We start from the raw sequence: 20,474 nt of genomic DNA, 5'->3' as shown, positions 1-20,474 counted from the left end.
GGAAGGGCCTGGCGGGGCGGCTGAGGCCTCGCATGGCCACAGCCGGTCCCTGGGGAGGCTGTTTGGGACCCGGGGCCCCTTCTCCACATTGCGGCTGCGTGGGAGAAGGAAGCGGGGGATGGTCTTCTTCCGAGCCCAGCTTCCTGCTGGCTGTTTGCTTCCTTAAAGTCACGCCCCCTCTCTGGGCCAGGGCAAATTTGTCCCCCTGGCAAACGGGCTAAGACTGGCTGTCTTGCTCCTCCCGCGTCTTGTGCTAGGTAATGAGGTCTCAAACCTGGAAAGGACTGTAAAGGCCTTGGGAAGTCTTTGCAAACTGCCGATGGCCACATCGAGCGACTCTTCCGTGCCAGGGTAGGTCTGGATCTGTCTAAATGCAGTGCCCTGACTGGAGGGTGGGCATTGCTGCCGTGGAAACTGAGGCTCAGAGGATGAACTCATCTGCCCCAGGCCACATCAAGACTGGCAGAGCAGCTGGGAACCCAGGGCGTTTGATTGGGTGTCCCTTCTTCCTGATGGGTGTGGGCCCTCCTGGGCTGGAGTGCCCAGTGGCCCCCACGCTGCTGGATGCTGCTGATGGGGTCCTGGCCCACGGAGCATGACGTCCTGGGGCTCCACTCCGGGCTGTTCTGAGAAGGAGCAGAGGCCGCTCTGGTCAGAATCCCTCTTGCCCTGTGTGGCCTTAGGCACATCACTTGCCTCTTGAGTCCTCCCCGGACTGCTCCGTGGTCACACAGGGAATTCTGTATCAGATTCCTCATCCCCAGGGAGCTGGAACTAAGAGGCCAAGTCTGCAGGGTTTCCCCCGGGATGGGATTTTTGGTGCACGCTCTCTTCCTCACCCACAAGGTCCCTAACACCAGGGCATAGCGCCCCACTGTCCCACACAACAAGCAGGGTTGGAGCATGGAGTTCCCAGCTGGGCTGGGGGCCTTTTGCAAGAGGCCGCCTCCCTCGGTCCTGGCTTCAGGGACTCGCAACTGAGCAGGTCTTCTCTGGGGTCCTTGCCAGCCCCAGCCCTGGAGCTATTTGGCTTCTGTCCCTCTGATATATTCTATATGGAGGACACGGGGATGACCTCTTCTTACCCCAGGGCAGATCTTATAGTGGCCTTGTTTCCCCCTTAACTGCCTGGGCTCTCTTGGTACCCTGACGTGGCCTCCACCCAGTCTCAGCTGGACCCCAGTGATGGGCACTGGCAGAAGAGGCCTAAGGCCCTGTTGGTTCTGCCTGCTCCCTCCCTGGGTGGCGGTCTTACCTGCAGGTATCACAGCTGCACCTTCAGCAGCGTTGATCCTGCACCCCTAGAGGCCTCTCTCCTGCCCTGGGCCAGAGCTCCCTGCATTTGGGATGGTGCCTTCTATTGTGCCAGCAATGCTTAGGCCTCACTTGCAAACCTGTCTGCCAGGGTGTGAAATGTGCACAGAGACAGAGACCCAACAGCATGGTGCTCTGGAGCCAGCCAGCTCTGGAACGTCACCTCTCTGCACCTGGGTCTGCATCCACGAGTGGGGAGGGGGCTCCCTTTTGTAAGCATTCAGGGAGTTTGTAGATGCAAATGTCTTAGCACATGTTGGCTGTTGGGTCCGCATGAGCCCCTTGAGCTTGCACCTGAAGGGTTCTAGTGACTTCCACATTGTCCTCATCATCTCCTGTGAGTGACGTTGATGACATCAGTCGTTCTACTGCAGATTTCTGTGGCCATAGATTCTTCTGGCTTCCCAGGAAGACTATGTGGCATGGCCCCTCACAGCTCAAACCAGACCTCTACAGCCCAGAGAGAGGCAGGACCCGCTCCACATCATGGCTGGGTAGGCAGAGTCTGCACTTGGCCTTGTGTGGCGGTGACGGGTCTCTGAGCCCCTTTGACCTCCAAGTCCCAGAGGCTCCGAGGACACGGGGTGATGAGGGAGACTGCAGAATCTAAGCATCTGCACGTGCCCCCCCCACCGCACCATTCCTGGCACTCGAGAGCTCCGCCCTGGCCTGGCACACCTGCTTGGGTTCCTGCCCGTGTGGTTTCCCCTTGGCCTCTCGCTCACGTCCGCTGGCAGCGCATCCCCAGCTGTCTGCATTCCTGTGCCATGAAGACGGCTACCTTGGGGCCGGGCCTGGCTGGGACACCCGAGAGTGGAAGTGTGCGTGCTGGCCAGGATGTGCAGCGACACACCTGCGGGCACCTGCTTCTCTATGCCCATGCATGGCCATGCCCCTGTGTGTCTGTGTGTATGTGTATGTGTGTGTGTACTGCAGGTGTGCACACAGAGGGCATGGACATGAGTGCAATGCAGGGGTTATCGTGCAGGAGGGGACACACCAATCCTAGGGGTCTCAGAGTCTGCGGGTGGGGATCTGTGCTCATGCTTGTTGATGTCAGGGACATGCATGTCTCCCACACCTGAGGGCCTGGCACGTGTGAGGATCGTGTACCCGGCATGGCTCCTCTCAGTTGAGTTCACAGCCGCTGGAGGGATAGAGAGAAGGAAGTCAAAATGAGATCAGACATGGCCTCATGTTCCTCCACTTAACCCTCATACCAATCCCCAGAGGGAAAAACACGGAAGGAATGGTCTCTCCGTTTGAGGCTCAGAGAGGGCCCATCATTTGCCCAAGGTCACACAGCCTGCAAGTGGTGGAGTCAGCATGCAGATCTCTGTCTGCCTGGCTCTTGAAACTGTTGGTCAGGGCAGGGAGCACAGGGCCAGACAGCTCCCTTGGAAGGTGTGAGCCTCTGAGTGGCCCACACAGGTCACTTGCACCCTGGACCCACCTGCCTCAGCTGCATACTGATAAACATGTGTGTAGCCATTACCCCGTGCCAGGCCCTGGCATAAGTGCTTTGCATATAGTAACTTGTCTAATTCTCTCTGACACCCTAGAAAGCCAGTGCTATTTTTTACTAATTATTATACTATGTATAATATTTATATTGTATAATAATATGTAATCATTATACTATTCTCATTCTAGAGATGAGGAAACTGAGGCACAGATAGGTTAAGTAACTTGCTCGAAGTCCCACAGCTGAAACATGGCACAGTTGGGATTTCAGCTCATGCAGCCGCTCCAGGGTCCGAGGATACCCCCTAAATGTGCCGCTCCAACTGGCATCTTCTTTTGTATGAGACCTCAGCCTTACCCCCTTTCTGCTAGGTGGTTTCCAACTCTATTCTACATGCATGCCCAAGAAGTTGAGGACTGGGTGCACCCTCACCTCACAGATGGGGAAACTGAGTCTGTAATGGCTTAGTGTCTGGACCTGCAAAGGTGACTCCCAGTGCCCAGGCCAGCTCTGGTTTTGCCCACTCCTAACTTGCTCTGGAGCTTGGGACAAGTGCCTGCTCTCTCCAGGTCGCAGTTTCTGTTCCCAGAGAGAGCAGGTGACGGGGGTGGGTCCCAAAGTTTCCAGGTGAGGAGTCCTGAGAGGAGGCGGGGCCGGCCTGGCAGCAGGTACCACGTGGGCAGGCGGGTGGAGGTGAGGCTGGGCCAGGGCCGAAGTCGAGGCTCAGGAGCCGGTTTTCCCAGGCTGTGTCTGAGTAATCCTGTGTCTATATTTATCTCCTCCTTTCTTGGGTGAGCAAACAGAGCCCGATGCCAGCCAGGCCCGCCACCCCCCGTGCCGGCACGTTTCCCTCACCTGTCGGGTGGCCTTGGAGAGTACCGCAGTCTTGGCCTCAAGCTCCGCTTGGCCCGTGTAGGACATACAGGGATGCTTGAACCCAGTGGCTTCCAGGACAAATCCAATTGTCAGAGGTGGCCAGGGAAGCGTCAGTCTGGTTCGCTGCACATGTGGGACTTTGTGGCTGTGGCCTGGGCAATGGTGTACATTGGAGGCCTGGAATATACCTCCCCATTCAGAGACAGAGGGTTCTCTGATCTCAGATGATGCCTTTCATTCCTGCATGTACTCTCATTTTGGTCTAGATGTGAGCTCACCTTCCCTCCAGGATCTTACATTCACAGAGGAGCAGGGCTGCATGCCCTGATGTCTAGAGTATAGGTTCGAAAGTCAGACCTCTCTGGAGTTGAATCCTGGCACCCTGACTCTGGACAAATTTCCTCTCTGTGACTCAGTTTCCCTACTTGTCGACGGGGACAATGTTTCCAACCTCCCAGGGATCTTGAGAGCATTAAGTTAGAGGCATTATGAGCTGACAGGTGGGATGGACTCTGCTGGGGAGAGGTTGCCTGTTCCTACCTGTAGGCCCACAAGGGGACATATATACATCGTTCTCACAGCATGCACACACTGATGGACACATCTAATTCTGTTGCATACAGCCTGAGACACGGGATGAATTAAGTGAGTTGAGGTTTGAACCCTGAAGGTTTGAGTCCAGAAGGTGAGGGAGCAGATACTCACTTTGCTGAGACCCTTCTCAGAGGTGTAAGGGGCATGTCAGGTGATCATTGAGGTCAAAGGGATGATGGGAACAGAACCATCTTGTCAAGAGATGATGCAGCCTGGACCAGGCCTAGGATCTTTCACCCCGAGTCCCAGCCATGGGGACTGGGCCCTGGCCCTGACTCTGGGCTCTGCCCTGGTGGTGCCACCTCCCTGACCTTGGAGAGCCCTGGGCCTGGTGCACGTGCACCGCAGCCCTGTCTGCTCCCAGGCTGGATTAGGCTGAGTCCGAGGACGTGCTGGGCTGGCAGGCTCAGGGGTGGGGCGGGTGCCGGCGCTGGGGCTGCCCTTCGCCGGCTCGGGCTTGGGCTGCGGCAAGGCCTTGTATGGCTGTGCCGGGGAGCCCAGCTGGCGGCACCCATTGGCTGGCTGGCACTCCCAGCTGGAGCTGCCCGGGCCCCAAACCACGGGTAACCAGAGACGCCGGGAGCTGGTGGATTAGCATGCCTGTCCGCCCACCTGCTTGCCCGCCACCAGGGCTGCTCTTTTCCCTTCCTAAAAAGGCAGAGCTGGGGCAGGAGAGACGGGCAGCCGAACACAGGCCTGGGGTAAGGTGGGGTGGGGTGGCACAGGTGGCTCTGCCTAGGATTCAGGAAGCCCAGCCCTGGCCTTGGGCCAAGCGCTTCCCAGCGCTGGACATCAGTCTTCCCATCAGGAAAGGGGGTGGTTGGCAGCTGGGTCCCCCTAACGCGGGTGCTGCCTGGATGGGATTGGGGTATATATGCTGGGGGCCCCCAGCCCCAACCTAGGTTCCGGGGCTGCTCAGTAGCCAAGAAGCCCAGCCTGTCTTTCCATAGGAAGCTGACCATTTCCCAAATGTGGGAACCTGGTTTCAAACCTTGGCCCTGTCACTTGCCATTATGACCTTGGGGAAGCGGCATCTTCTTCCAGAGCCCAGACTTCCTGCTCAGGAAGGATGAGGCGTTAGGTCCCCATCTCCCAGGGTCCCCGGAGTAGTGCCCATGTTGGACCCTGGGCAGTGCAGTCTAGTCTGCACCTGCCTCACCCACTCTGTCCTCCTTGACTCCTTCTCTCCACTCATGCCCGTCTCAGGCTGTCTGGTCCTGCTGGCAGTGGCTGGCCCTGGGAATCTTCAGGACAGAGAGTGGTCTCCAGGCTCTAACCTCAGAGAGGGTCCAGGCCTAGGGTCCTGCAATCCAGCCTTGGATTGGGACCCCGGCAAAGTGGAGCTAAGGCCTCAGCAGCAACCAACAGTAGCCAATGCTCCCTGAGGCTCGGGGTCAGGTGTAATGTGTTAGTGACCCTGTCACTTGCTAGGGTGTGATCTTGGGCCCTCCTTTCACCTGTAAAATGGGAGGGTGCACCCTGTCCTGCTCCACTCCAAAAGGGAAAGTGCTTCTTGAACCCTGGAGGGCAGCCGTGGGGGGCCTGGTGGCCATCAATGCGTGGATGACTGGTGGGCCTTGGCCCAGCAGCAGACAGTGGAGGGAAGGGGGTAGATCTTTAAAGAATACACATATGCTTTTCATGGTCTCCAGTGCCGGAATCTAAGCCCTGGCATCTGCTGGTCAGTCCTTGCACTTGTGGCCTCCGACACAGGGACCCAGCATGGCTGCCAGATGGCTCTGCTGGCAATCCAGGCAGCTGCTGGAGAGAGGCCCCTGTAGGACCCTGGGTGGTCCCAGCTGATCTGTCTGAGATCCTGGGCTCCCCTGGCACCAGAGTGTGGATGGGAAGGAGGAGGGAAGGACTCAGGTTCCCAAAGGGCTAAATGGGAGCCAGACTAGGGTTCTAGTCCTCTACAGCTACTAACTCGCTGTGCACCTTCAGCTGACGAGGTCCCTTTGGAGCCTCTGTTTTCTTCTCTAAAAGTGGGGACAGAGACTTTCATCCTGCAGGGTTGTTGTAAGGACTACAAATCGGGTTTGTAAAATGCCGGACATAGGGGCTGGCACATACCTTGCTGTTTTTCTTCTGGGACTATTGGGTGCTCCACTGTGGACCTAGACTGAGACATGGGCTCTCCCTGAGGACAGGGCTGCCCAGACACCTGCTCCACTGACAGGTCCTCATCCCTCCCACCCACGGTCTTGATGCCAGGTGCTGTCTTTGCCCACCAGCGCCTCATCTGGGCCATTATTGTTATTATTTTTACTCACTCCCTGTAAAGATGCAGCACCTTTGAGGCTGACACCATCAGGGCCTCTCCTCCCCTATCCCACGCAGACATCCGCGCACCTCCTGGTCCATTTTTGAGGAATCCCAGCCTTGTGTGATTATCATTCATGCTTCTCCTGGTTGCTCCCACTCTCTCCCACTGGATGTGGCCACAGGATTTGCTTTGGCCAGGAAATGTGAGTGAAAGAGATACTTGCTGTTTCCAGGCAGATGTGTTGAGTTGCCAGTGGGAGGGCCCAGTCACATCCTTCCTCTGCCTCTGAGGTCCTGGGAGCACAGGGAGGGGCCGTCTAGGTCTCTAAGTGACTGGGATGAGTAGAGCTCTCTGGCTTATCTACACTGAACACACAGTGAGGGAAGGAAATACACTTCCCCTGCGTTCAGTCACAGAGTGTCTGAGCTGCTTGTTTCTGCAGCATGCAGAACCCATCCTAACTGGCACATCTTGGCTCACATCCGGGACCTCCAGCTAACCCTGCAATCCTCAGAGCTGACCTACTCACCTGCTACACGGCCCACATCCCCAGTGGTGTTCTCCTTCACTGTACCTCAGCCGCCCACACCTGTGGCCAACCCCATCTTTATCCAATGAGTTAAGACAGCTCGTGACCTCGTTCTCTCTGCTTCCATCCATGTGGTCCTTGACCACTGGCCTTTCTCCATGTCAGCTACACCCGTCTGCCTCCTCCCAAGCCTGTGGGCTCAGTGGCCTCTGCCCTCATGCCTCCACTTGCGGGTCTTTCCACTTTCGGCACCCCACTGTCCTTCTGTCCATCTGGCAAAATCTCATCCTGGATGAGTGTTCCGGGCTGCCTCCCTTGCCCCAGGGTCGGCTGCTGAGGACTGCTGGAGCAACCAGACGGCTCAGCCAGCAGTAGGCAGCCGGCCCTCCATGCCACACCAACGCCTGCCTTGTTTCCCCGTGGGCTTGCCCACGCTCCCCTTCACTGACATTCCCACCGTCTCAGATGTCTTGGATCCTTTCCCCCCGCAACTTCCTCAGATGACCTCACTCTGTCTCACGGATCCACAGGCGTGCTCTCGACTTCCTGTCACCAAGCAGACATGCTGACTTCATCTGCCCTCCTCTTCCCTCCGTTACAGTGGGGTGGTGACTGCATCTCCTCCTTGCCACGTCGGGCCGGATTCTCATGGTCTCCTTCCCACCAGCCTGTCACACACTCGTCTTCCTTTCCCTGGACCCCATGCCCCCAGCTACTCCCCTGCCTCTACTCCAGGCCCCTAGAAGGTGTCTGTGTCTTCTGTCTCCTCTCCCCACCTTCTCCTCACTCACCGTCATCTACTGTCACTACTTATTAAACCCTCGGCAGTGAACCAGGAAGGGCCTACTATGCGCCAGGAACTGTACTAGACCAGCTTTCCCCAAAGTCAGCCATGATCCCCCTCTTGCTGGAATGAATCTCTCGGGTTCCTAGCACTAGACTTCGGGCAGTGTCTACCCCGAAGCCCCGTTTGACTGTCCACCACTCTCTCTGTCTGCTCCTTCTCAAGGCTTCCCGTTGCCACCCGGCCCTTGGGAATTTTCCGTAAAGGTTCTCCTGAGTGATGCAGATTCACTCTGGACTGGTGCTCTTGTTCTCTTCCACCACAGTCATTGCGGCCGCTGGGATGGAGTCATTAACGATGCCTGTCTTTCTTGCTCACTGTCGCATCTGATGATGCCCCCCGTGCTCAGCAAATTGTTGGATCCCAAAGGTGGGGACCCATGTCTTTCCCACCCTTGTAGCCCCAGCAGCCTGTGGAAGGCCTGCGCACCAACTATTTGTTGAAGGCTCGCTGACCACCCTGTATATACTATCTCACTTAATCCTCACAGCCACTCATACAGATGTAGGTCATTACTCTCCATGTTACAGATCAGGAAACACCGGTCCAGAGAGGTGAGGTGACTTGCCCAAGCTCACACAAACAATAAATGACTATAAGAAAGGCACCTGTTTCTTACTGCCAACACCCAAGGCCACATCCTGATCTCTAGAATCCGTGAATGTGACCTTGTTTGAAAAAAGGGTCTCTACATATGTCATTAAGGATCTCGACATGAGGTCATCCTAGATTAGGGTAGGCCCTAAATCCAATGACAAGTATCCTTCAAAGAGGAGAGAAGAAGAGAGGAGAGAAACACACAGAGGAGGCGGTGACATGAAGATAGGGACAGAGATTGGACTGATGAGTCTATGAACCAAGGAAGGCCACGGACCGCCTGCCACCACCAGCAGCTAGGAGAGAGGTGTGGCATCGACTCTCCTTCAGAGCCTCCAGAAGGAACCAGCTTTTCCAACACCTGAATTTCAGAGTTCAGGCTTCCAGAACCGTAAGAGAATCAATTTCTGTTGTTTAAAGCCCCCTGGTTTGTGGCAGTTTGGTACAGCTGACCTAGGAAACCAACGTAACCCCCAAACCATACGGTGGTGTGTGTTAGAGGGGGTGGCAAGAGTCCTGGGCTGTGTGACTGTGGCCTAGTCACTTCCTTCTCTGGTCCTGATGGCTCTGTAGGAAAACGAGCTTGGGAAGCCAAGTGTCCTTCCAACTCTGGCATTGAGCAACCCTTTTGAAAAACCAGGAGCCAGGCAAGCAGGGCTATGTTGGGATTTTCAAATTTATTCCAACGTGCTATTTTTTTTTAAAAAATATCCTCAGGCTGAACACTCAGCCGGAGCTGTAATAAAGGCAATTATTATACTTGTAAAAACTTCTCATTCACAGTACAGGTGTAATTTACAACAAAGGTCACACACATCAATACTGAGCATTTTTTTTCCTTTTGTATGTCAGACTCTGTGCTTTAGACCTGCATGGATTTTTTTGTTTTGTTTTTTTTTCTTTTGCACTGATATATACCATACCAACATTGCAAGATGCAAGTGTGGAAACTGGAGTTTAAATAAGATTACAGGCAAAACTACCCCACCCCAGTGCGTTTGCTGTACATATCTACAGTACAATTTTTGGAATGTATTGCCATTTAAGAACATAGAAACTTTCTACAGACAAAGTCACGTACAGAATACATACACCTGTTAGAAAAAAAAGGCCAGTATTTATCTTACAGAGAGCATGTATCTTACATTTGCCTGCCCGTTTCTTTTCTTTCCTTTTAACACTAGATTTAGTAAAGTGATCATAAGTGCCAAAGCGGTTTTCTAATGGAAAGCAGACTGGATTCACAACACAGAAGCAGAATTTGTGGAGTAGCCCTTTGAGAACTTTCCTCCCCCAGTCTACTCGGCAGCTAGGTCCCCAAGGGTGGTGGCTCAGCCAGGACTTTAAGAAGGATTTTTCTGGAGAAAGGACTAGAGAGAAATTCAGCTTAGATATATTGCTTTTTCCTCTTCATAAGGACCCCGTGGGAATGGGGCAGAGGAGAAGCTAATTCTTTTGGACTTTCCAGCACAGGGAGGCAGGGAGACTTCTGGTCTGGAAGGAGGCTGTGGGGATGGGAGAGCAGCTGCCCACGGCTGCCCTGCTCTGGGAAGGACTTGGGGGTTGAGGCTGGAATGTGAGCCATGGGTGGGGGGCAGGTGGGGCAGGCCTGCCCTCCGAGAGGAGCAGGGTGACTCCCCAGAATGGCCCCGAGATTGCCAGGAATGAAGGGCACCCTGGAGGGCAGGCCGGGGGTGAGGGATTGGGAAGCCCCAGCAGAAGGCAAGGCTTGGTTTTGAAACCTCGGCCAGTTGGTTCCTCCCACTGCCAACTCCCAAGGCCCAGGGCTGGTCTGTACCGGGGAATGACTGCCCATGTATTTCAACAGAGCATGTAGCAGGTGTCTGTGCTAACAAGTCAGCCACTGCTTTTTTCCTGCTCCCCTTAACAGGGACAACAGTGGTACAGGCAAACTGGAGGCGTAGAAGTGGCTGGGAACGGGGCAGAAGGCCCGGGGAAGGGCATGCATGGAGTGGGTCTTTTCTGAATCACGAAGGTGTCTCTTTGGGCTGGGGGTGCTGTGCTAAGAGGAATGAGAACAGAGTCTGGAAGAGGGATTAGTGCTGTGCCAAGTGACACATCCCAGGCTGGTGGCATTGGTTTCGTCCCTCTGGGCACAGAATCAATGGGGTGGGAGCCCTCTGGCAAGATTCAATTTGTGCATTTCCCCTCATGGTTTGGAAGCAGGTCTCCAGTGGCTCCTGCCTCTGTTCTCCTCTGCCTGAGCCCAACGGGCCCTGTGACTGCAGGGACTCTCCCCAGCCGGCCGCACTGTCCACTGCTAGGCTGCCCAGGGAGGAAAACTTGGGTGGCTGGGCTGTTCGGCTGTTCGGGTACAGGAGAGCTGGGGGCAGAGTGGCACGGAGGGGTGTGGCCATCCCCGTGGCCGGTCCAGCAGAGCACCCACTGCTTTGTAGGTCTGGGGTCAGAAGATCTTGCTCAGGAAAGCTTCCCACCTGGGCTGAAGCAATGCCCTGTATCCAGCTCCCAAGCCTCAGCCCTTGAAATCTCCAATCTGTGGGCAACCCCATGGGTTCGGGCTGAAGTGAAGGGAGGGGCAGAGAAAGCCCTGGCCTCCTGGGGCATGGGCTCCTACCCACTTCCTGCCAGGCTAAAGCAGCGCCAATATGGTCTAGGCTGGGCTTGCTGGCTTCTCCTGGGGCGGATGACAGCCCCAGATGCCGGGTCAAGCAGCCAGGAGCTCCTGACTAACCCTGACCCCCAGTGCCCTGGAGCACTATGGACCCCCAGGGAGGCTCTGCCCTACCGTCCCATTTTCGTCTTAGCACTGGATGAGGCAAAGGAGAATGAACAAGGTGGTCAGGCTGGAGGCTAGACCTGGTCTAGCCTGTCCATCAGGAGGGACCAAGCAGGGAAAGGCCATGAACTGAAGGAAGAGGGAAATACGGCCCCCAGGGGCTTGCAGAAGGGTCTCAACCCCTCCTCCGACCCCAGTTTATTGTGTCCTATCTGAACAAGCCCCACAGCTTGGGAGCCTTGGGTGGCTGTTTGATGCATATAGCCTGGCTGGGGGTTGGGGATCGGCCAGAGAGGTTCCCGCTCTGTAGAAGGCAGCAGCAGCACCCAGCCTGTGTGGGCCACCACCCTGGTCCCTTGATGCTCTCCCTCTTTGAAAGTAAATTGTTTCTGGAGGTTGGGAAAAACCTGTCTCTCCCAGGATGGGCTAAACATGCAAGAATTCAATTTCCATATTTCAGCTTGGGATTTCAATTTTTGATCTTACCATTTTTCTTACAAAGCAGACATTGGCCCTAAGAAATACAGGGCAGCTTCTTGAAGGTAGAAATGGCGATAGGGAGGAGGCACTGGTTAGGACTGACTGCCCTGGAAAATTCTAGTGCCTTAGGACAGCTCAGAAGCCCTCTGGATCGAGACAGTTGGAGGAGGCTGGGAAAGGAGTAAACACCATCTTCTGACCCTGTTATGTTTATGACAACAAGCAGGCCAGCAGTTTCCACCAGTTACAGTTTTGGGTATTTCCTTGGGGTAGTGGAGGCAGGGACGGTGTGGGGCAGGGGCAGGGCAAACCAGTCCTTCAGCAAAGGGGTCCAGAGGCTTGTCCCTGTAACTCTCCAGTGCTGAGCACTGAGAAAGCCCAGCCAGGAAGGAAACAAAACTCAGACCCCAGACGCAAGAGCAGTCCCTAGGGCTTAGGCCCTGCCACTTCAGCCATGTGGGTAGTTTTTAGAACAGAGAAGGCAGACTTTGGCCAGGCCGGGAGGGCAAGGCCAGGGTCAGGTGCTCAGGAACCAGGAGACAGCCAGCCAGGGGCCCTTTCCAGCTCAGGGGGTAGAGGCAGAGGCAGAATTCAGGTGCTGGGCCTGGTGTGGGTGGGTGGGGTGGTCTGTCCACCTGTGGAATGCCCAGATGGGCCTATGACTCAGCCTGGGTCTCTGGGAACCCTGGGATCCCCACCTGCCCTGACCTTCTACCTGCTCCTATCACTTTGTGTTGAAATCCTAGGAAAAGGAATTTTCTTGAAAAATATAAAAAATAAAAAAAGGAAAAGATGATTTTTCTGGGCTTGCCTGCGGGGGCTAGATGGGGTGACCTGCCTGTGTGTGTGTCCCTCTGCCTCGTTTCTGCTGGCGGAGGAGTGGCCACTGGCTGGGGTCGCAGCGTCTGCACACAGGAGCGCCTGCCTTTACGCTTTGCTATGCATCTGGTAAGGTGTCTCTTGTTCTCCCCCACAGCGCATCCCTGCCCTCCACCAGCCTTGGGGTGGGCAGCTGCCCGCCCCGGTGGGAGGGTCGGGAGGCTCCACCTACATCTTTCCCCAAAAGCACAAACTCTTCACAGCCTCAAACTCCTCGTGGGTTGTTGTTGTTGTTTATGTATGTGTGTGATTTGCTTCTTTTCAAGCAACCAAAGGTGTAGAAAAAGGCACAGGTAACTGCATACATGGGAAGATACAACAGATGGGGCTGGGCAGAGTTGCTGGACGGAAGGACAGACAAGAGTGGGCCGAGAGAGCAGGGGATTCGAGAAAGCGGCTGGAAACGTCTGTTGCTGAACACCAGAAGCTGGATGCTGAAGCGGCCAGAGGGAGGCTAAGCGCTTGGGGAGCCCCGATCCTCCGGCTGGTGTGGAGGCACCCTGGGCTCCCCACTTCCTGAGGGCTCGGGGGAGCCCTGCTTGGTCCTGGGTTCCCCGGAGAGGTTCCTCCTCCGGGCTGGGAAGCGGGTGGATGCCTCTGCCAGGCAGCCCACGGAGCTGCTGCGGTCCAGTGGCGGGGTGGCAGGGGCCTCGGGATTGACCGGTGTGCACGGGGACTCCAGGCGGGGGCTCCAGGATTGCGCTGCCCGGCGGCCCTGGGGTGGCCGGGACAAGGACTCGGGCGGGGTGCAGGGGCTGTGCGTGGGTGCGGGCTCTGTGGGTGCCTCAGCCCCACGGGGCGCCCAGTCAGGAGGTCTGCCCAGGCCTCCGCCCGTCCTCTCCCTCTCCTTGGGATAGTCCCTGCCCTCCAGCTCCGAGGAGAGTGTGAACTTGGAGACCTTAGCCACAGGCGACACAGAGGCTGACGAACTCTCGGTGGGACTCCAGCGGCCTCGCTCCTGGGCCTCCCGGGCCCCTGTCAGGTCGCTGCCACCCCCTGAGAAGCCGCTGACCCAGGCCGCAGTGGGCCCAGGTAGCAGGGTGGGGTGGGCCCCTGGCCGGGCCTGCACCATCTGGATCCCACCGATGGGTATCAAGGGACACGGGGCACGGGTCAAGTGCTGGGAGTGCAGAGGCAGGTGGCTGAAGATGTTCTCCTCGGTCCGGGCTGGGATGTGGCCGTGGAAGTCATGGGGGGCGGAGAAAGGTCGGGAGGAGAGAGGATGAGTAGGGCCAGGTGAGCAGGAGGGACTTCGGGACTCGGCCTTCTGCTGGGGTCAGAAAACAAGACAGGGTAAGGTGAGGATTGCATGCTGCGGATGTGGAGACCCAATGCCTGGAGACGCGAGGGAGGACCTGCTGGAACTTAACAGAGCAAGTCCTGAGGCCCAGCTGAGTGGAGGTCAGAACCAGAGTTGCTGATCCCCTGCCCATGGCACCACTCTGAGCTCAGTGACCTCCCTGGTATGGGCCACTTCCAGTCCTACGGTAAACTCCAGGCCTGTGGTCACCATACCACTTGCCAGTACATCTGCTTTCACAGGAGGGGTTACTCAGGTGACGTGGGGCCCCGTTTGGGCAGAGGGGAGGCCCTCTGTCTTGGTTCTGCTGCCTCTCCTGGCCTTGACCCAACTGCATCCTTGGCCATGAGTTCCCACCCAAGGTTCTTGATCTTCTCCCACCACCAGGAATTTTAATGTAACCCCAAAATTAAAAACCAAGAGCTCTACATCAGTGCTCTTCCAGGAGTGATGAGGTCGGGTCATGGCAACATGGTGTCAAGAAAAGGGGTTGGAAGGTCAAGGTCAGCTGGCTGTCATGGTGGCCACGGGGACAGGGATGGAGACTGTGCTGGTGTTGCAATGACACTGACCAAGCTGGCCAGGTGGCTGAGATGGTGTGCTGGGTGCAATGATGACAGTGGTGGTGCGGTGAGGAGGACGGGGCTCTGCAGGAGATGGTGGCAGTGGCTGTTGAAGGCGGTGATGGCTTTGGGGTGGGGCTGAAGATGGGAGGGGGTGGGGAACTGCACTGGTATTTACACCCACATGCAAGGCCGCACCCCTCACAAGGGGCAGAACCTAGAACCCCTGAACTCCAGAGTGGTTCTGAGGCTAAGATAAAGTTTAATAAACCAGCTAGTTCAAGGCACCCAACAGGGTGCCTGGCACAATCGGCGCCCAATAAATGTTTGCGAAATTATTAGTAACACTGAGTTGGCCGAACTGTGGCGCTCTGAGTGTGATGCCTCAGAAGGTGCGAACCTGCAACCCCTCCACCCACCAGGGAGAAGCAGTCCAGCCACCACAGGGGTGGGAACTCACCCACGGGGAGACGCAGGTCTCAGGGCTTCTGCTGAGGAGCTTGTGAGGTAGAGGCACGGGTGGGAAGAGAACCCGTGGGGTCAGCCCCAAGCCTGGGCCACGCTCGCCCACTGAGGGGCTGCTCGGCCTAGCCAAGGCCCACTTCCCTGGCAGCGCTGACCGTGGTGGTGACTCGGCCTGACCCTGAGACCACCTCCAGGTGGGCGAGTGTCTGGGGGGCCCTGGGTCGGTGGCGCCCTCGAGTTCAGGGAGCAGTTGTGCTCGAGGGGATAGTTCTCTTCCCAGGGGGCAGGGGATGAGAGGAGACAGCTCAAGTCTTGGAGAGCCACAACGGAGAGGGCCCATGTCCCTTCGTGGGCCCATGTGGGGGCTGGGCGGGCTTGGGGCTGTGGCCTGTGGTTCTCGGGCCGACGAACAACGCTGGGGAGACGAGTCATTTTTGGTGAGTGAGTGTTTGCGGGCTAGTGGTGGGCGGCTGCCTGCTTCTTTGCTTGGGGACCACGGTCTTCTTGGGGACACAGACTTGGAGCTCAGAGCTGAGCCTGCGTCCTTCTCCACAGGGCCTGAAGGGGCCAGTCCCAGTCGGGGCAGGCACAGGCTGCTCTGGCTGGATGTGGAACAGCTGCTGGCTGTCAAGTGCTCAGCTTCTGAGACCGAGCTGCCTCGTGTAGCCTCGTGGCCAGAGACGGTGGCATCTGGGGGCTGAGGGCCCTGAACGGGTGAGGAGTCTGCCCGGGGCATGGCTGGAGGGCCAGGCGGGGGTGCCTCCGAGGATGGTCTGGACAGCTCGTCCTGGCTCTCCTCCTCGTCCTCATCTTCATCTTCGTCCAGGTCCGAGTCTGGGTCCGAGTCCTCCAGGTCTGAAAACTGGTGCTCCTCCACAGCCTCTGAGCCCTCTCGCCCTTCCGAGTCCTGGAACAGGTCGTCACTGGTTCCTGAGGGGCAAACACAGCAAACCCAAGGTCACGAGGGCCCCGGGGCCACCCTGACCCCATAGCTGCACCTCTCTGAGCCTGTCTCCTTGTCTGCCAAATAGGCACAATAGCCATAGCAATGTCACAAGATTGTTGGGATGACCAGGTGACATCACAGATATGGGAACACTTTTTAAATGATAATAGTGAACAGTAATCACACTGGTATCTACAACGTGCAACGTTCAGTTCTAAGGGTTCTGTACATTGATTCATTTGGATGTCAAAGAATCCTGTGTCGTAGGTACTAGTCTCACTTTCATGTTCCAGGTGAGGAAACCGAGGTAAGAGATCAAGCAACTTGCCCAAGTAAGGTTGTAGTAGGGCTGAGATTGAACTATAGCAAAAAAACACAGCCTTTTAAAAAATTTTTATTTTTTTATAATTAGTATCTCAGTGCTGGCTTTACCATGAGCCAGTTATATCACCTTGCTGTGTCTGAGTCTCCCTGAGCTGAATGTGAGTGTCTCACCTTACAAGGTTTGCCAGGAGAAGTCAATGCAGGCTTGGCACACAGCAAGGGCTCAAATAATGCCACTCACTCTGACTATATTAGTGATGAAAGCTATTATTCCAGGATAGCACAGTCATGCCAGCTGGCCTAGCAGCACAGGGCTGTACGTGGTCAGTCTAAACACACATCTGCCACTGTGACCAGGCTGCTGCTGGCTGGCACAAAGGCATATGGCAGGTGGCAGATTCTGGACTCTGTGGGTGGCTTGGCTCAGCTGGCCTTGGGCTGCAGCATAGGGTCCCACCCAGAGGAACTACTGCCCTTCTGAAGTCTGCTCCCAGCTGGGGGAGTAGGGTTGAAACCCCAGCCTCCTTGTCTGGCCTCAGACAGCCAGGTCATCTCCAACAAGCCAGGAGCCTAGTTTGGGAATCTCTGTAACAGGTAGCAATCTGGACACTGGGGAGAGCTCCACTCACATGTTGCCCACCCACTGGCCCCCACCAGGCTGTCATGACCTGTGTTTCTGACCTGTAGAGGCTGCTGACAGATGGGCTGAGCTCCACCACTCATGCATGCCAGCACTGCACCCACTACTACCGAGGAGAGCTGGACACAAGCTGACCCAGACCACTGGTGTGATTAGGTTTTGGATCCACTGTGCTCAGCTGCTCTGGGACCAGCAAGCCCAACCTCAGTGCTTCCAGATAGCTCAACATGCAGCAGCCAGACGCCCAAAGTGGACACAAGTGGGCATTAAGTAGGTCAAAATCATGAGGTGGAGCTGGGCTGGTGGCAAAGGAGGGCCATGAGGCCAAGGGCCGCCTGCAGCTGGGGGCAGAACAAATGAGTGAGCAGAGGGGGCTGGGGGATGGGGTTGGAGGGCATAGTGATGCAGTTTCACCCCAGGCATTTATTTCTCTCACCTGGGTCTTCAGCAGGGCCTATTCCAGCCCCAGGAGTTCACCTGGCCCCTGCCCCTTATTTTCATCTGGCCAAATCCCGGCACAGAGGGGGCAAGTGCTTACCTAAGATCATCCAGCCAGAGCTGCTTGCTGCATCAGTACTATTACGCTGTCAGTTTAAAAGTGATTTTATGCATCAAGAAGAGGAAATAGTCTGAGGCCTAGCACCATCACTTCCTTGCTGTGTGATGGGGGATAATTTACTTTCTCTGCGTTCAGTTTCATCATCTGAAAAACGAGTCATAGTAATAAAAGCCCCCTTATGAAGCTACTGTGAGGACGGTGAAGGTCTAGCACCTAGGAAGTGCCCAGTACACTTCAGCTGCCATCTCCACCCCTCGCTCCAGTCTCAGCAAGCAGGTAGCTAAGGCAGGTGGCAGGGCAGGCACTGTGAGCTTACTGCAGATGAAGGTCAGAGGTGCAAGGAGTGAAGGTGAGTCAGACCAGTGTCTCCTGACATCCAGCAGGGAGGGCTCCACAAAACCCTCTTTACTGATGTGGAATGAGGCCCAGGGGTGGTGGTGGCCCATCCTTGAGCACCCAGGGCATGACTGATGGACGCCAAGGGTCCCCTGCCCAGCACAGGGACTGCTGGGTCCTTCACATCTGGGCTCCAGCAGGGCTCAGGGAAAGCCCCTGGCTGGTTCACCATTCCTAATGCCCTTGCAGGAGCTGCCCAGGCCCTGCTGGCAGATGAGGCAGAATGAATGATAAGTAAGCAGAGGGGGTGGGGGATGGGAATGGGAGAGGCAGGTTCCTTATGCCCCTTAGGCCATCACTCCTTATGCCCCTGCGTTGTGGAGCAAGAGGGAGCAGTGTGTGACTGGTGCTGCTAGGAGAGGCCACACGGTGGCGGTGGCGCCCACTGGTCACCACCAGGGAGGGACTGCGGCGCTGGCCACGGGAAGCGGTGGTCCTTCCAGGCTGTCCTCACGCGTTACCACCAGGTCAAACAGACTCGAACTCCTGCCGTCCCCTCGTGGAAAGTGGCGACTCTATCCTTCTAGGGTCTCAGGCTGTAAACCTCCGGGGCATCCTTGCCTCCTCTTTGTCCTCACCCTTCCTCTCTCCCATATGGCGTGTCAGCAAAGCCTGTGGGCTCTCCCGCCAGAATAAACCCAGAATCCGACTGCTTCTCATCTCGTCCCCCAGCCCACCCGCCGAGCCCACCTGCGCCCAGCCTGGACTGCGGCCTCCCTGCGCCCCCTGCCGGCCGGCGTTGCACACCACCAGATGACGTCCTCACTCAGAGGACAACCCAGTCCCCGCCACCCTGCATCCCTCAGGGCCTCGCACTCTCTGATCCATCTGCCTGTGCCCCGCGGGCTCCAGCCACGCGGGTCCAGTGCTGGCCCTCAAGGCCCCCCGATCTGCTGCTCCCTCTGCGTAAGGGCTCTTCCCAGACTCCACCTGGCTCCTGACCCGCTTTATCCCCCGTTCTCTGTCATACTACCCTAACAGAGCAGTCCCTACACACCCACGCCCCTCTCGTGGCTCTGTGGCCTTTATCTTTCGCTTCATACTCATTGCCTCTTTCTACTCCACATTTGTCCACAGCCCCCACTAGAACAGCGGTTTCCTAAGGACAAGAGCTGTGTTTTATTCACTGCTGAATCTCCAGCACCAAGAACAGAGCTGGAAACAGAGCTGGTGCTCAGTAATGACTTCTGGAATGGTTGCATGCACTTCATCCTCACAAAGAGTGAGATCATCCTTGCTTGCCTCACTGAGAAAATGAGGCTGAGGCAGGGCAGGGACAACCCAGAGAGAAATCTGGGTTGGGATCAGGTGTCCCTGGTCCGGTCCACCAGGCAACGGGGTGGCATGGAGCCAGTGTTTTTGTGTGACCTTGGGAAGCTGTCTTTCCACCCTGAGGTTCCTCAATTTAAAATGGGACAGTGCAAGTTTCTGCCACCTGACTCAATGAGACAACATCTGTAAATGGCCAGATGTACATTCTTGACATGCATGGCAAAAGCACATTCTAGGTTTCAGGGGGACAGTCCCAAGGTCATTGTGTTCTGTTCTATAAAAGTGATTTACTCCACCTAAGGAAATATGATTTAACTCTTTTGTAAGACCGCCACGCGCATACACACATACGTATACTAATCACACACTAACACAGGGAATCTGTGGTCAAAGCTTTGCCCAGTGCTGGACGAACGCTTCCAGCCTCCTCCTGCTGGAGGGACTTCCCGTCTACCACCAAAGCCCATCCTCCCTCCTGCCTGGCTGCTGAGGCTGGGGGATGCCAGCCAGACCTCATTGGTTTTTGAGTCCTCTGCTCTCCCTTGTCTCCTCAGGGCTTGGCTCTAATATGCCTCCTGGTGAGGGGTGACCGGCTGGGGGATGGTGAGGGAGGGGGCAGGAGGCAGCAAGGGACTATGGGGTATGGTTTTGGCTTTTTTGAAGCCCTTCTAGCTCCAAAAGGGAGTAAGGCCTATGCCAGAGAGCGTAACCACGAGTGTGGCCCGCATTCCAGGAGTATATACCCCACAGAGTCATTGTGAGGGTTTGCTGAGATAATTCAGGGCATGCATTTAGAACTGGCCTGACACGTAGTGAGTGCTCAATCAGTGTTGACTGTAAGCACTCATGTGTGCAGTTATACAGTAAACATACACTGAGCAACCATGGTCTGCCATGCACGGTAGACCATAACGTACGATAGCTATGGCTGAAGAGCAAGTGCTATATAGCATACAGGGAGTAGGGTTGACCATCGTGTGAATTTAACCTTTGTCTTCCAGTAGTTGGAGGGCATGGGAAGGAGAGAGAGGAGGAGGGAAAGCAGGGGAAGAGGAGGACAGAAAGGAAGGGGGAGGGCAAGGAGGGACGGAGGAGGGGGCAGGGCAGTGGGGAAGGGGGGAAAGAGGTTGGCATCCCTTACCTTCTTCGGCTTCCAGCTCCTCCAGCACCCCTGTCTCTTGGCACTTTTTGCTGTGGGCCTTCGACTTCATGTGCTTAGTCAGATTCCCTGGAAAGAGATGAGAATAGACTCAGGCCTTGCTGTGGGGCAGGGAGCCAGCACAGGCCCAGGGCTCACGGAGGCAGCACCTGGCTAGCAGGAAGCCAGCAAGAGTCTCAGGTCAGTCGAGGCCATGCCAGCTGCCGGGGCTGGGCGGGGCCTGGCACTCCTCTGCCTTGGTGCTCAGG

At 56.3% G+C, this 20,474-nt stretch overlaps 1 protein-coding gene across 2 annotated transcripts in view; it reads right to left on the bottom strand.

Moving 5' to 3' along the window:
• Positions 1 to 11,449: 11,449 nt before the first annotated feature.
• Positions 11,450 to 20,474, bottom strand: part of HIVEP3 (human immunodeficiency virus type I enhancer binding protein 3) — a 373,386-nt gene continuing 364,361 nt past the window's right edge. Inside the window, exons 7-9 of one of the 2 annotated variants that reach the window (XM_008072104.2) lie at positions 20,209 to 20,295; positions 14,926 to 15,860; positions 11,450 to 13,872 (exon numbers count right to left, since the gene is read on the bottom strand). In XM_008072104.2, the coding sequence (XP_008070295.1) occupies positions 13,057 to 13,872; positions 14,926 to 15,860; positions 20,209 to 20,295 (1,838 nt within the window). In that variant the 3' untranslated portion in view covers positions 11,450 to 13,056. The remainder of the gene's footprint in view (positions 13,873 to 14,925; positions 15,861 to 20,208; positions 20,296 to 20,474) is intronic. The other variant, XM_008072105.2, reaches the window with a different exon arrangement.

This window comes from Carlito syrichta, unplaced genomic scaffold (genome assembly GCF_000164805.1).
Source record: "Carlito syrichta isolate Samal-C Ts95f unplaced genomic scaffold, Tarsius_syrichta-2.0.1 Scaffold314850, whole genome shotgun sequence".
NCBI lineage: Eukaryota > Metazoa > Chordata > Mammalia > Primates > Tarsiidae > Carlito > Carlito syrichta.
Note: the sequence above shows the minus strand (reverse complement) of the source record. Positions and strands in the feature narration are given on the sequence as shown.